Source organism: Egretta garzetta, unplaced genomic scaffold (assembly GCF_000687185.1).
Source record: "Egretta garzetta isolate BGI_Z169 unplaced genomic scaffold, ASM68718v1 scaffold523, whole genome shotgun sequence".
In the NCBI taxonomy this organism is placed as follows: Eukaryota; Metazoa; Chordata; class Aves; order Pelecaniformes; family Ardeidae; genus Egretta; species Egretta garzetta.
In genome coordinates this window covers 435,772-451,580 of record NW_009259177.1, presented here as the reverse complement: position 1 = coordinate 451,580, position 15,809 = coordinate 435,772, and the positions used below count along the sequence as shown (strand labels likewise).

At 36.3% G+C, this 15,809-nt stretch overlaps 1 protein-coding gene across 1 annotated transcript in view; it reads right to left on the bottom strand.

Moving 5' to 3' along the window:
- METTL15 (methyltransferase like 15) overlaps positions 1-15,809 on the bottom strand; it is a 96,130-nt gene that overhangs the window by 1,256 nt on the left and 79,065 nt on the right. The window contains exons 3-4 of the mRNA XM_009635576.2: positions 9,131-9,322; positions 6,839-7,017 (exon numbers count right to left, since the gene is read on the bottom strand). Coding sequence (XP_009633871.1) covers positions 6,839-7,017; positions 9,131-9,322 — 371 coding nt within the window. The remainder of the gene's footprint in view (positions 1-6,838; positions 7,018-9,130; positions 9,323-15,809) is intronic.

Sequence of the window (15,809 nt, the reverse complement as noted above, 5' to 3'; positions counted from 1 at the left end):
TTAACATATCATTATTTAATGTATTTTAGGCTTGACTCTTCGTTATCTGAGTATAAAGCAAAAAGCTAGAGAAGCCAGATTTGATGGATCAAAGGGACTAAAGTGCAAAAGGCTTACAAGATCTGTGAAACCTGAGTAAACCTATGATCTATTATGTAAGTGCGTGCAGCAGTCTGGTAAAGGTAAATTGAATGAATAATGCTAGCATATAACTGGAAAGAATTATTTTTCCAAACAAGAGGGCTCATTAGAAATAGGCCATACAGCTGGTATGTATGTATTAAAATGTCTTCATTCCATACCAGTGCTAAACTACAACATAATGAAGAAACGGGTTTGAAGTAAATGCAGTTCATAATCAAATAACTGATATTCTATGCAGTGGAGTAAAAGAAGACAATATGGTAGCTCTGAAACAAGTTGACTAAATTCACATTTACACAGGTGACTGAAAAAATTGAATAGAGATATCATAATCCAGTACGTTGGCACAAAATAGTTTTAGTGGAATTCTTGAAAGTTTTAAAGGTAAGATTTTCCTTATGCCAGAAAACGTAAGCATCTGGCATCACAAACACATAAGCAGTGTTCAGCAAAGGGAGAGGCCAATAATGGGATTTAAAAATTCAATCATTACTAACAAAGTTATTATCATGTATGCGATGTATCGAAGATGTGTTTCTGCATACTCAATTTTCCCAGCTACATGCCTTACCTCCTCTGACTCTCGTGAATCAGTTCCTGAATTAACTGGAGAGACCCACTGTAGCTGTGGCTGTTTACTATTCCTATAGCCTGAATCCTTTGAGACAGAAAGTTGCAACAGGATCAACTTCTCCCAACACAAACTACTGCACAGGAATTTGCGGCTCTAAACTCTGTTTCACAAAACAGAGTAAATAGACTTAACCTGTGGGAGCTAGGCTCCTCCATCACTTACGAACTCTAGAAGAAGTTACACTAGATAGCCAATATCATTTCTGTCTTTGAGAACACCACGTTCTATACTTTCTATAAATCATAAAAAGAATGTAAGCGCTCATTGCAGGAGTCATAAAGCCTATTTTAATGAAAGATCTGAACTAAAAGAAGAACTCAAAACTGCAGAATGTAAGATGTCCCAAAAACCAACTGACACCAAGCTTGTACTACCTGGCACGTTATCTGTTTCCATATTTCTGTACATACCTAAAAACCAGATTCATTGAAAATGGAATCCTTAAAGCAGCCATTTGACTGCCATTTGGGTGTGAAGAAAACTGTCTCTTAATGCATAACATAAAGGAATCTGGAGCTGAGCAAAATAAACCATTTTCTTTAAATGGTCAACTAACAGCTACAAACACTAGTAATATGCTCAGAAATCTTGAATAATTATTAAATGAAACAGCAGGGCTTAAAATCAGCATGTAATGTATCTAAAACCACCACAGGACATGCATGTTTCCATAGCACACATAAAGTGACTAAATATACATCACTTTGTATTCTCCATAAGACCTGTCTTAGGTTTCAGTCATATCAGCATTTCTCATCAATGGAATTTGAAGTTGAAACATCAGATACCTGGTTATCTTTTGAGTTCAGCTACAGAAGCCATGGTCTCTTGAATAAGAAAATACCGGTTTTGTAAAAGACCTCACACAACAAATCTATCTCATTTTCTGAGCCTCCTTTTAAAACCACCGAAAACATGCCTCGCTCTTCCCCTCCCTCCTTCCAAAACCAAGCCCACTGCTGCCACAGTCAATCCACGAAACCAGTTGTAACTGGAATGAAAAAGCACGGTTCCCTTGCAAAATATTAGCTATTAACAAACTAGTGGGTTAGAAAACAGGGTGCATTTTTCAGTTCTATCTGTATTGCTCCTGCCCTTTGCTGAACAAGTTACAGCTGTGACTTGAAGAGCATCAGTTTCATATTTTCAATTTTGGGCTGTTACTATCCAGAGCTGGTGTTCACCTCAAAGCAGATCCAGAATTTTTAACTATCCATTTTAGCAGTCTAAGTATTTTCTAAAAATACTGCTGGTTTTCTGGGGATGATCCATTTCTGATATTCTAAGAATATTTCAGCTTCCAAAAGCATCACAGATAAAAATGAAGCCAACCCACAAGAGTACAGCATGTAATTTAGGTACAAAACTGACTGCGCTTCTTGATTGGAACCTAACCATTAGAACAGGTGCCTAGAATGAGATCCTTTGTTTAATTTTCCACAGCCAATCTCACTGGAATTTTAGTAAAATACTGGAAATTTTATTTCCTATGTCACCAAAATATCTTTTGCTTACCTGAAAAAACAAGAATGATATAAAGATCTACTTCAAAAATGGTTTTGTAAAAATCTAAATAGACATGACATGCTGATATCTGGCCAGATTTTTAGTAGTCTGATCATGAACACTGCCATTTTGCACTTGTAATACTGAATAGATAAGCAAAAGAAATGAGATGCTCAGGCTACCAGCCTGACGCGGACACTAACAGGGCCTTTGGAAGGTTCTTCCATTTGTCCTGCCATGGTCGTTGAGTGTAGTGTCTTCCTACAATAATCTTCTACGATGATTAACTGTGACATTAATTTATAACTCTGAATTAATTTATCACACACTGAAGAAAAATAAACTAAAACCCAGATATATTCTGTAAGTATAATACAACCTTACATACCTCAGTTGAACATGCACAAACAGCACTGCAGGTAATATATAACAGCAGAGAATACTAATATTCAGGAAACTGGTAAAGAAATGCAACCACGTTGCAACTTTATACAACCAAAGCCCCCCAAATTAAAACCACAATCAAACCATTTCTAAGTTCAAAGACTTACTGGTCTGTCTTCAGAGGCTGGGATTAACTAATAAATTAAATCCGTGGTAGTGATTTCTATCACACTGGCCTTCATCTTTTTAGTAAAGGCAGGAGATTCTGATCTATGTTCCAGGGGTGAAAAATTTTCCTGCCCCACTCTTAGTCCTTTGGTACAGTTAAATAAAAACCTATTTGTGCTTTCTGCTAAGGCACAAAATCTCTCACCCAGCCCCCTCCAATTACCATGACACTAAGAGAAAATCCTTCCTGGTAACAAGCTGTACAATGTACAAAAATATAAAAAAAAACTGTATGGGAAGCATGTAAAATGAATTTCATTCATAAAACCACCATGCTTCTGGCTAGATGACTGGTTTGAAATCCCAGTGAGAGAAATTATCATTTTTAGTTTTGGGATGCCCTGATGCTACTTACACTTTTAAAAATCTAATAGATTCACATGTTGAAATGTATTGAAGTTTTAAAGCTTGTGAATGAAATTAGCAATGTGCTGTGCCTGTCAATATGAACTATTAAAGTCCCCAGAGTATATGAGAGTGGGAGAGTTTAAAAATTAATTCAGATCGTGCACCTGTTTGCAGGAATCCGTCTGTTGAATTAGCATTGCATTTAATAAGTTTCTGTGACGCAACTAATGTCCTTTTGTCTAGGCTCCCTCAGTACAGTGCTAATTCTCACCCATCTGAAATTCAGGCAATATTACTAACTCCAAACTGATAATTAAAGTCTATAAATGTGAACCAATCTGAATGAGACTGGCTTTACCCATTAAAGTTCTTTTTAAACTTTTCAAATGTCTTTAATATCTCATCATCAATTCCTTTCAAGTTAAGCTCAAATGATTACATGATCTCAAAATGATCTGTTAATAGATTACATACCTAAACAACACTGAGAAAAATTAAATTTTGAACAAAACCTAATAGATAACAAGGTATATTATCCACTGAAAAGAAATAAAAACAGATCATCAGTTGTACAGAATTACATTCTCAAAATTTCACTGTTTTTAACAAGTTTTCCTGCAAACTGAGTTAAACCTATTGTTTCCAAACAACTCAATGAGATACCACAAAAGCCATCAGGAAATGCTTCTTAATCAACTTCCACACATCTATTCACAGACCTGCTGTTGAGAGCTACTGGTCTTCAGTATTTACAGAGCGCTCATCATTGCAGATAGCAGTATGAAATTTATAAACATTGAGTGAAGCTTGACTGTGCTGCAAGGAGAGATGATGTTCACATGACTGAACAGAAAACTCCTCCTTTTTCCCCATGTAAACCGCAGACTCCACAGCTCACAGAGATCTCCGTATTCAAATGGATGAAAGGCATTGGCACACTATGTAGGGAGATAACCCTCTGGCTCTATGTCAAGAAATTGAAGGAATTATTTTCTTGAATTGGAACCAAGGGGAGCAAGAAATCACCTGGCTACCTGAGTTAGCCCCAAGCTGTCGTAGGCAATCTTGACATACAGATCTATTTATGTATTTCTTCCAGCTATACCTTAAAATTATAACTCTTCCTAATACAGACTTCAGAAATGTCCGATTGTTGGCTAACTGTTGTGGAGCTGGTTTGTTTGTTTGTTTTTTAATTACACCGTTCACTCTTATCTCCCAATCAATTAGCAACAGCAATACACATGCTAACCTTTTGAGGGGTAGTAGGAAAGACCAGAAGTCTAGCATTCTATAAACAGAAATGGAATTTTCCAATTTCAGGCTAGTCCAACTTTAGATTCACCGAGATTCTGGTTATCAGCTGGACCTTAACACAAAACCTTGGAGTTCTAGAAAATCAGAAGCCATAGCAATCTATAACATGTGAAAGAAATATGGGCCATACAGGAATCATAAGATACTGACACCAGAAAATAAATAGAAAGAAATACTCGTCTTCACTGGCTAGATTTTGTGCTTGTTTTCTGGCTCCTATACCAGGCAAAAAAAAATTTTATCTTGTTCTGGAGAGATAATCATGCTTTCATAGAGCCTGCAAAATCTAAAATGCAAGATTTTATTATTCTAAATAATATTTTATTTTTTAAGGGACTTTACATTTAACTAGTATGTCATAGATTTTACTCTGGTAAAGTGCTGAATTAGTGAGGGGTTTTTTTGTGCTGTGCCACCAAGAGGATCCTGTTGCTGTGGTCTCTGGCACTTTAGCTCTGGCTTACCTCAATAACTTCTCAGATAACATTTTGCATAAGAGTATATATTGATGATAGGTGATAAATTAAGCAAAATATATTCTAGTTACCAGAAATTTTCTTAAGGTATAATCAATTCAAAAACTAGTAGGATCCACCATTGTGCTCCTTTATTGGAGGAATCCAATTAAAATTGGCCAAACAGGGATCAGTGTAACAGTCCTAAAGTTGTTTTAACTATGTGCATACTTCAAAAAAAAGCACACAAACCACACATATTTACTGTCTTGGCAGACATGTGCTGGATTCATTGCCTTTGGCATGTGTACTATCCCATGCACACCTGATTCATGTATCAAGCTGCTCTTCAAATATAGCAGAGTTTAAAGTGAGAACAAAAAATCCTTCTCATTGTCACAGAAAGTGACCATTAAGTGATGACTCACAATGCAACACATTAAACATGAGGGGATCTTCAATCACTGTCTTTTATGCACTACTTTTTTTATTTTCTTAGTTCAAGCTAGTGCACAAAATTATTTCAGAAGTTACTGAGTTGCTTGTTTACAACCTGTAATGCATTACATCTTTAGCACAGCAATACAGGTGCTTCAATCTCAATAATGGTACACTGTTTTAATCAATACTTTTTTCCAAAAGCATGAGCTACATGTGACAAAAAAATAAAGTTGTGATGTTAATGGCAATGACTACATTAAAAATGCAACTCTTCAAGTTTTCTAAGAGACTCATAGTGTTTTCTCTCTTGGGCTTCTTAAGATTGTTCCTTACATTCACCATATTTACAGCAGGGGCTTACAACAGCAAGCAGCATCTTCAGGTCCTTTCACCATTATCAGCTAAACTTTAGGCCTCAGTTGACTAGATATTTCGTTCAAGTATCCTGACTTATACAAATGCAAACCTTTTAATTTGTTTGTCAGTCATTAAAAGTAAGTCCCCTGAACTTCCAGTTTAAGGAATACAAATTTTTATGAATGCAGTGTATTTTTTTAAAAGTCTTCAGAATACCGATACAACGTTTAACACTGTTCTTTAGCAAATGTTAAATTTCGACAGCCATTTTAAAGGTCTATATTCAAAGGAGTGAGCAGTTTAGACTTATTTGTGACATGACCCCTCAATTTTCATTTCTTGGTTAAAAAAAATGCGAATATCCCAACATTACATGTTATAATGTTAATTAACAGGATTTGTATCTTATGTTTTCCCTTGAAAATTTTTCCTTGAGAACAGAAATATGAAGGTTCTTGATGTGAGCACAGCTCCTGCCTAACTACGTTTTGTTCAAGTTGTTTACAGTGAAGAGCAAGTAAGATGAAGTGTTTCAATAGTTGCTTCAGGCTGATCTAGTTGGCATTCACAAGGTGAAGCAAGCTATGTATTGCTTTACTTTTTGCTTCCTCGTTCTTTAAGCAGGCAGAAATGATCTGATTTCATTCATAAGTGGAAACTGCCAAGGTACTTTTCCTCAAAATAATACACCACAAAAATCTAAAACTAAGAGAGGTATATGATGTTTCTGATATTTGAAGACTTATCAATAGCTGGGATAAAGAATTCCCTAGGTTGCTGTCATTCTGTGTTTCAACTGGGTTGGCAAAATGATAAATCACTTCATGTAAAATCTATTATTAAACTAATCATCAAACTACAATATAAAAAGTGGGACCTTAAAAAAAAAAATAGACCGAGCTGACATCAGAGCCGAACAGGCAGGATTAGATCCTGCATGATTTCAAGTACAAATAGATCCCTCTGGGACTTTGGGGATTAATATTTTTTCTCCTCAGCCACTGTGAAGAATTAATGAGGGTACCTGCAACAATGCTTGCAAGCTGCTGAGTTCTGGTGATGGGGTATATGCTGCGTGCCTGAACGATGGCTGAAGCGATTTTCTTGGCGTGCCTCTCCTCCCCGTATGTTCTCAGGATGGACGCAAGCGCCTGTTGATCTAAAGCGTTCACAACATCAGCAGCAGTGGGCATGTCAGGGTACCTACGCACAAGAAGAGCCAATTAGTTCACTGACGTCAGTTTTCATTGACAAGAGGTGAAGCTTCATAGCATTGAGACATAAAGTCAAACTCACACACTGAATACAAGTGCCTTTGAGGTTTTCAAATAAGAGACAGCAACCTTATGAAAACAGATATAGCTTGCACCTTTTAAATCCTTTTTCTTGCTACTTTAAATGGAATTTATTCCTTAACATCAATTAGAACAGCTGAAACTTCCAAGTATTATCATAAACTATGCTTAATGAGTTGACAAGCATAAATACATTTCAGTACCACGTTAAAATGGAAATGCTGTGTGACTTTTTATTTAGCCAGCTTTAGAATGTACACTTGCCCCTTGTGGGTTCAATTTAAGTCATCCTGCATTATATGTTGTTTTCTAGTCAGAACTGATTCCATGGATCTTTTCTTTCACATCTCCTGCTATGAAAACAAGGGCTCATCAAAAAAAATTTAACTTTACTTTTCACTAAAAGGCATAAGAGTTTATATCCAAATACTGTTTTGAGAGAATAGAAATGACCTAATATTACAAATGACAGGAATTATTGCAATATAAACAGTAAAAGCCATACATTTATTTTTTTTAAATCTCTGTCACTTTGCTATTGAAATAGTTCAAAGTATTTTATGAAAATCATAGATGGGTTTACTAATCAGACAAAACATACAACCTACTTAATAAAGTCTCTTCTACAAAGACATGAACATGCAGAACATTTTTCAGGCATTTATTACTCTCCTGCAGTATCTTACAAAGGATAACAAAACTTCGAAATCAGAGGCAAGTAGTATCATAGCAACAACTGTAGTGTAAGGCTTTTGTTATGCCACAGGTATCCTTTGTTCTTATGCTCCTGTTCCATGTATGTATTCTCATGATGCAAATATAACCGTGGAGTTCAGATTCTTGAAATCTGAGAGCTGAATCCCAGGAGGATCATGTGAGCTTTTTACACAAAACTGGAAAAAGCAGATATCATTAAATTTGCTGTGTTAAGACTTAACATTAATGCGTTAAGGTAATTCCTTAGAAGCTGAGGCTTCCCATCAGCTCTATGTGAGCAAGAAAGATTGAATCACGTTTCTTAAGACTACAGGTTCATCAAAACACAAAGCAAAAATTTTCATTCTCCCAGTAGTGCATTATGCAATAACTGCCATCATCTATACAAGAGATATTTGGTTGTTCATGTGAAAAGCATAATGCTACAGAAATCATTAGGTTGTTTGAAGATGAAAACTGCTACTTAAGTAGAAATTATCATTCCACCATTGATTTGCATGCTCTTGAACGTACTAAATGCCAATTCTAATAATTTAAATAGAGAGGATTTATTTAGTAATTGTTAATTTGACAATTAAGTAAGCCTGATGTGCTCCTACACAATGTGAAAGGAAGCTTATAATACTGCTAAGGAAAGCTTACAATAAATCTATGAGCATGGAAGACAACATTATAATAGCATGTTAAAAGCAATGTTGCTATCTGATTTCAACTGGCAAATATCATGGATGGAATTTTATTTATTTATTTACTTTATATTATGTTCCTTTTAGAGAGAAGTAACTGGGTCAGATGGCCATTGCAGAAAAGAGGGAGGTTGCTCATTTCCTGAGGGAGCAACTGAACGTGCTCAAGCGAAGGTTCCACAAATAGTAAGTGTGGCAGAAAAGGAAAGGGACTGCAATAAGGGGCTGTGACCCTGCAGATCAAGTACAGTCTGAGAAATGGTGGAATTAAGAGGGAGAAGACAGGCCAGGCCTCTGAAAATGAGATGCCTCTGTGACTGTATACCATACACTCTAAAAATGTAAAATTTTAATGGTATAGTTAACAAAAATGTTACTGGTTTAATTACTTATCACTGTAACTTTCCTCCTTTCCTTCAAAGGAAAAGAAGATGATAAACAGGGTTCTGAATATTGAGATTGAAAAAGCTTTGTGGCAAAAGACAGACGGTATACTCATGCAAAATTAGATGCGGTTTGATGGTGAGAATTCTTCAATTTAAGGGGAAATGAAATACACAGGGGTTGCTGAGCACACAGTTTTTGAGTTTTGAGGAGAAATATTTTATTAACAGGTACCTGTCACTATCCATCCTCATGTCCAAAGGTCCATCCTTCTGCAGGGAAAAACCTCTTTCAGGTGTATCAAATTGCATTGAAGAACAGCCAGCATCCAAGAGAACTCCATCTAGAGTCCCCGGCTCAACTCCAGAGGAGATTAACAAAGCCTCTGACTGGCTAAACTGTCCTAGAAGAGCTCGAATCTGTTTCCTGTAAGAAAATAACAAATAAATAGCCTCAATTTTAATTACAACAGTGCAGTGTCTTCCCCTTGTATAGCAGGAATCAGATAGTAGCACTCACCCAGAAGCAACAGGGCTATTCCCAAAGTAATAGTTGAAATACTTTTCACTGCCAACACTGAAAACTGGTCCAACCCACCCCTCAGCAGCTACTTAAGCTTCTTTAACTCTTTAGTCCTTTCCTGCTTGATCTCAAAGAAATGGAAACCTGGCTAAAAATTCATTTTTTCAGCACACAAGAACTCAAAGGGACGCTTTTTGCACTCAGTGGGAATGCCCTGACCACCAAGGTACCTGCTGCACCGAGCAGGGCCCTTAGTCAAGCGAGGCCAAAGCGAGGAAAAAACCAAACAGTTCTTGGACCTAGAGGAGAAGCAGACAAGATGGTATCTAAACCTGGACTTCTGATTCTTGTTTATATACAGCAGTGACCTACAATTAAATAATTTATTTTATCTATCTATCAAATTCTCAATGGATTTCACAAAGATTTAAAAAGACTAACCAACGTGCTGCTGCATTTTTAAGCAGTACAAAAACTCGCAAACCACAATCTATTTCTGCCTCCACATCTGAATTTTGATTATGGTCTGGATAACTGCTCCTCAACACCACGGATTAACATTCAAATTATTAAAAAGTCCACTAGATTAACTCATATCACTGTGTCTAAGTTACATGGGCAGCAGCGACTGGATGAAGAGAGCAACTTCTTTAACTGAGCTACAAAAGGACAGCTGCCCATATATCTTTTGACACTTCAGCATTACAGTAGTTTTTAAGGGGGTGGGGAGGAACCCAACCTTTTTCACAGTACCAGCTTAAGTCTAATCCTTCTTTCAGGTCAGTTTAACATCAAGACTACTGGCACCACCATGTAATTTAGTCAGCTCCAGTGGCTACAGTTTTAAAATAGTGTATGAACAGGGAATCAGAGCCTTTTCTGCACCCATCCAACTGGAGTGAGAAAATGCTACCAAGGTGGGGGGGAAGAGAGAAAAAGCTCTGTTGAAAGGAAGAAGTTATGGATGTAACCATATGGAAGAACTTTCAGCTACACAATGGTATCCTCATTAGAGCAGAATTTATTTAACATAGCACAAAAAAAGGGAAATACCTTGGATGAAAAGATTTCATGAGGGATATCATGATCACACATATTCATGTCTGACGTGATTACTGTCCAGCACATAATTAAATACAACTATTCAGCTTAATAAGAACTGACAGTTCCCGAAAAGCACAGTGATCCACTTAACATATTTAAACCAACTTAAGCTACATAGTTATAGCTTTGAGATTATATTTCCCCTCAATATAATGAGAGGAATTTTCTTCAAAATCTGTACCACTTTGTCCAGCTGGGCAGTGTTTCTAACTTTAGAAATTGCACAAGTGAATCAACTTCAAATTCTGTATGTGGGAGATGAAAATAAATCAGATCTGGAAAAAATTATAAGTTGCCATTGTCTAGCTCCTCCAGCAGACAGTAATCCATGCTATGAACGAGTGCTGTACTGTGCCACCAGCCAAGCTGAAAAAGTATTTTGGGCTATATTTATAACTTGCTAGAAATTTGATGATGTTTCTTTAAACAAGTCTTAAGTATGCAGAAGGCCAAGATGTTTAGGACAGGGGCCTCTGATTTGTGGTCTGACAACCCTTTGTGACTACGAAGAGGTAACTAAAGAAGAGGTATATTTCAATTAAGTTGAAATTTACTCTTTGGTAGAGAGATGCTTCAGCTGGCAAGTGTTTTGGAGTTTGCAAATAAAAAATATTGCAAAAGAATTAGATTGACATTTTGATGCCAGCCTTTCAGCTGTGTGAAATTACAGCCTCTGTCTATAACCTGTTTGTTATACACTGCATTTTGTGTATCAACAATGCATATAGGTGTCTTGGTGAATATACATCTTTACTAAAAATAAATGCATTGCGTGAGATTATAATGACTATATTAAAACGTTCAGGCTAGTTACCTGAATTCCTGTTTCTTTGTGGATTTGAAGAAACAATTTTAAGCATCTTGGGTATCTCATACATTTCAATTAATCAAACCAAGTGCACAGCTATGAAAAATTTTTTACCTTATAAAAGGAAATACAAATATCAACTCTTTTTTTCGATAGGATAGTAGCAATGATGATAGTGATGACAAGGACTAACCTATTAGATCATGAGCATGACGCATTTATTTAAAGAAAAATATCTTAACAAACATTCAGAAGCATTTATTAGAACGTAAGAAAACTCTTCCCTTGTCTTCTATTCTTTACACCTATGTTAAAATAATAACTGCCTGTTAAACACATGATTTTCACTAAAAATACTTAATTTAGCCGCAATTCCTTCTGCCTTCAGATTTTTGTTTGTATCATCTGTAAATCCTGTTTCCAGAATAACGTTAAGGAAATAATAAAAGCTGCGTGCCCTACACTAAAAGTGTTTATTTCCTACAGTCACATGCCTTCTGCTCTCCCCAGGTACCCAGAAATTATTTTTGCTTTCTTTTTTGGTGTTCCAATGTTTTCTTTGGGCATTAGAAGTTTTATATTCCATGACCATATCTGGTGTGAAAAACTATTACCTTTTCTGTCTTAATATATTGCAAAAACAGTGCTTAGTGGAGAAAGCAGAAAAGGTAAACCACGGAACATCCCTAAATACCAAATAAACCAGCCAAGCTTATAGTTCAAAAAAGCCTGAGGAGAGAGCATATCAAAACGTTACAGACCAAGATTGAATGGGAGTTTTAGGCCGGTCTTGGGGATACCATCAAAAGCTGTTAAGACTACAAAGGGTCACAGAGAGCACTTTAATCATTTTAGGTGATCTTTGAAGGTTACAATCTAACTAAATCCAATTGTCTTGCTTAAGAGAAAATGTTTAAACTTAGTACTTGAACAGCACTTTACATATTCAGAACATTTTAGAAACATAAAGCATCTATGAAGAGCTTTTAGCCCCTCTCATAAATGGGGAAGCACGATTTGCAGAGTTTAATACTGAACTACTTAAAGATACCTTTGTAGAAAGCTAAGACTATTTCAAAGATTATGGTCTGACGATGTATAAAGGCAGACAATACCTGTCATATGTTTAGCTCTCATTTGGCTTTTGTGTGTGTATGCTGTAATAGCATTGTAATTTTTGATAAGTTCACAACTACTGCAGTCAAGCAACATCTATCTCCTCAAAATATTCAACATGCTCACTCCCTCTGTTAATTTTTATGTTCTCCAAGAAAAAATAGTCAAGATTTTAAAAGAACACTGGGAACATGGATAATCTAGACAATTTTAAAACTAATAAAAAGTTGTTTCAGCTGCTACATATGTTGTTGGGGCCTTAGTAGATTTTATGGCACAACAGCCTCAAGAGCTTGCAGAATTCTTGTACTGTTTGCTACAGCTGGAAAATAACACAGAACCTTGGGTTCAGGACCCTTTGTTCAGGTCATAACGCAGTATTTTATTATATTACACCATAACACATGCATAGTAATTCTGATCGATGGCATTGAATCCACACTTCTCAATTACATGAAACAGCAGAATGAGAAAGAGTTAGATGTCTCCTAATGTATTTCAGGCTCTTCTGCTTTCAGTTAACCTCTGGTATTCTACAACACTTTATAAAAATATTTCTTTTTTATTTTACATAGCTGAGAGGGATGTGCACAGGAAAAAAGTAAAGCATGAATGTAGCTTCTGCAAAATAAACAGAGAAAATCTTTTCCCTTATCTAGTTTCTCTCCATTGTCACAGAGGTTGCTGTGACATCAATCATTCAAATAATTTCACAGAAAAGTAAGATTATGCTTTCATGGTGCTTCAGCATTTTTTACGTGTATGTAACAATACTTGCTCTTGATCTTTCACCATTGCTCCCCTTACAAATTCTATGTATGAACACACAGAAACTCGGGAAGTGATGATCCCTTGTCAACAGTGAAAACTTCCTTCTACTCAACCAGAATAAATGGTTTCTTTGAGAGAACTGGGAAAAAAAAAGTTTTTCAGCTAACTCTTGCCAATGCACATCAAACAAGGAGACTAATCTGGTGCTTTGTTTGATTCAGTAACTCCACTGAGACTGTCAACAGGGGTGCCAATTAGCACCAGCTGTCATGAGGATATTGGTACAGACCTGGTTTGATGTCATTGACTCACTTCACCTGGGTCACTCAGCAGCTGTCAGATAGCTGTGACTTTCACTCATGGCTGCACTGGGCCAGGCACACCTAGAAGCGAACCATGAAGTACTCCAGTCATAAATTCCTGGAACTTTCAGCATCCTTCCCATGAGCATTACTCTGCCTCAGTCCAACACCCCTCTCAAAAAAAATATCTGGATATTCTGTAAAAAAATTTAAATGACCTTTGACGAATGGGAAATTGGCATGGTTTTCATATTTGCAAGGAAAAAAACCTAAAAATAAAAATTATAACACCTATCAACTTATAAACAAACCTTGTCATTACATTCCTAGCTTTATAAAAAATTAATTATAGCTCTGGAGAAAGCCCATATATCTTTTTGAGAACTGATAGTTCAGCCTAGGCTGGGTTTTGTGCTACAAAATTACAAAACCGAATCTCAGCCACTAATTAACAAAGACCTGAAAACAGGATGAAGTGTATATGAAAAGCAATTTCCACAGAACCAAGTAAGTTTATATTTTCAAATTTGAGGGCTATAATAATAATTATTCTGTGTGTTAAGATCACGGAAATGTCATTGTAAGTATTTATGAATTGATAAACGTTTACACACCACATACTCCCACTTAAGAGTAGGGAACACTTAAACGTATGCATACATTCTAAAAATATTCTTTCCACATAACTTGAAGACATCACACCAAAAAAACTCCCAACAAAACCCCTTTTTTGTATTAACCTGTAGAACACTAAACATCTTGTCAGAACTACTATACCAAAGATGAAAATCATAGAATGACAGAATGTTTTGGGTTGGAAGGGACCTCTAGAGGTCATCTAGTCCAACCCCCCTGCAGTGATTGCTTGCCTTTCCCTGTCTCCTCTTGTCAATTATCTGTCTCTCTCTCAGACAAACCCTTACGAAACTAGTTATTTCCTGCTTTAATTGTTCTCCTGCAGCTTCCAGCAAAGCTTCCTCTCCTTACTCTGCTACCGATTCTGTAAAACGATGCTGTCCTTTGCTCCTCATGTCTCATTGACTCCAAGCACCAAAACCTGTTTCTAACAACCTCTAAAGCATACCTGTAAGAAATTCCAGGACTCCTCAAAACGTATTGCTGCTTATTTTAATGTTCATTTTTACCTTTACATAAAGTATGCATTCCACTATTCTGTCCACCAATACAAACATAATTTCAGTAAAAACTACTGTTCTAATTTGAAAGAACTATAAACACTGTTTTAATTAAAGGATATTTTTTAATACATATAATAATATAAATATTTAATCAAAAGCATAAATATCAAAGATCATTTCCATAGAGTACATCAGAAATCTTACCATATTAGACATCTTTCATAGAAGGTATGTTAAATTTTATATTTGTTTTTGATGGGGTTGGAGTTCCTAATGAACAGTGTTTCTCTCTGGCTAAATTACAGATTAAGGAGGTAATTTTTTTCTGGGCAAATGGATAGAATAAGACTAGTGATTACTGAGGCAAATTTCAAAATTATATGCCTCACCAAAATTTGTGAAAATGTATTTTTACGTTTCCTAAGTAGACAAAGTTTTGCTGAGCAGTAAGAGTGAATTGTATTATTTTACACAACTTGCAGCTGGCCAGAGTTAAAACCTTTGTTATAAAATAGGCAACATTGTTATGCATTCCACCTTTATTACCTGACAGTAATATGCTGTCCTCTTTCAGGTGTGCCAAGAAAACCAAGCCATTAGAATGACTTGTTTTTCAGTCATGAGACCCGACAGCTCAAAGGATAAGATGCCACCCATCAGAAGAATCATAAATATTTCTCTGACTTTACATTGCCCCATCTGGGGATTTTAGTCTGAGGTTAGCATTCACAGCACTAGGACAGGCTAGTTTTACCAGGTTCAGTGGACACAACGCAAGAACAGTCGAATACCTGCATCATCATCTCAGGTCTACCAAACAATCTTTGTGACCCTCCGCTTTATTGGCACTGATTTTAACTTTAAAGCTGACCAGCTTCCTTTACACTTCTGGCTCTTTTTGTACTGGTCTGCATTCCTTCTCCTGTTCTCACATAACCTCCAGGGAACACACTGCAGAGCAAATAAAGATGACAGAGCAGAGAACAGTTTGCTGGGCAAACCAGCAAATCAGGTAGCAAAACCACCAGATGCACTTTCAAAAATGTTCATTTTCCACGATCATGGAAATTGAAGAGTTGAGATGAATAATTGGAAAAAAAAAATGGAGGTGAGTCACAGAAGGATTTATGGTCTCTATTGATGCAGGAATG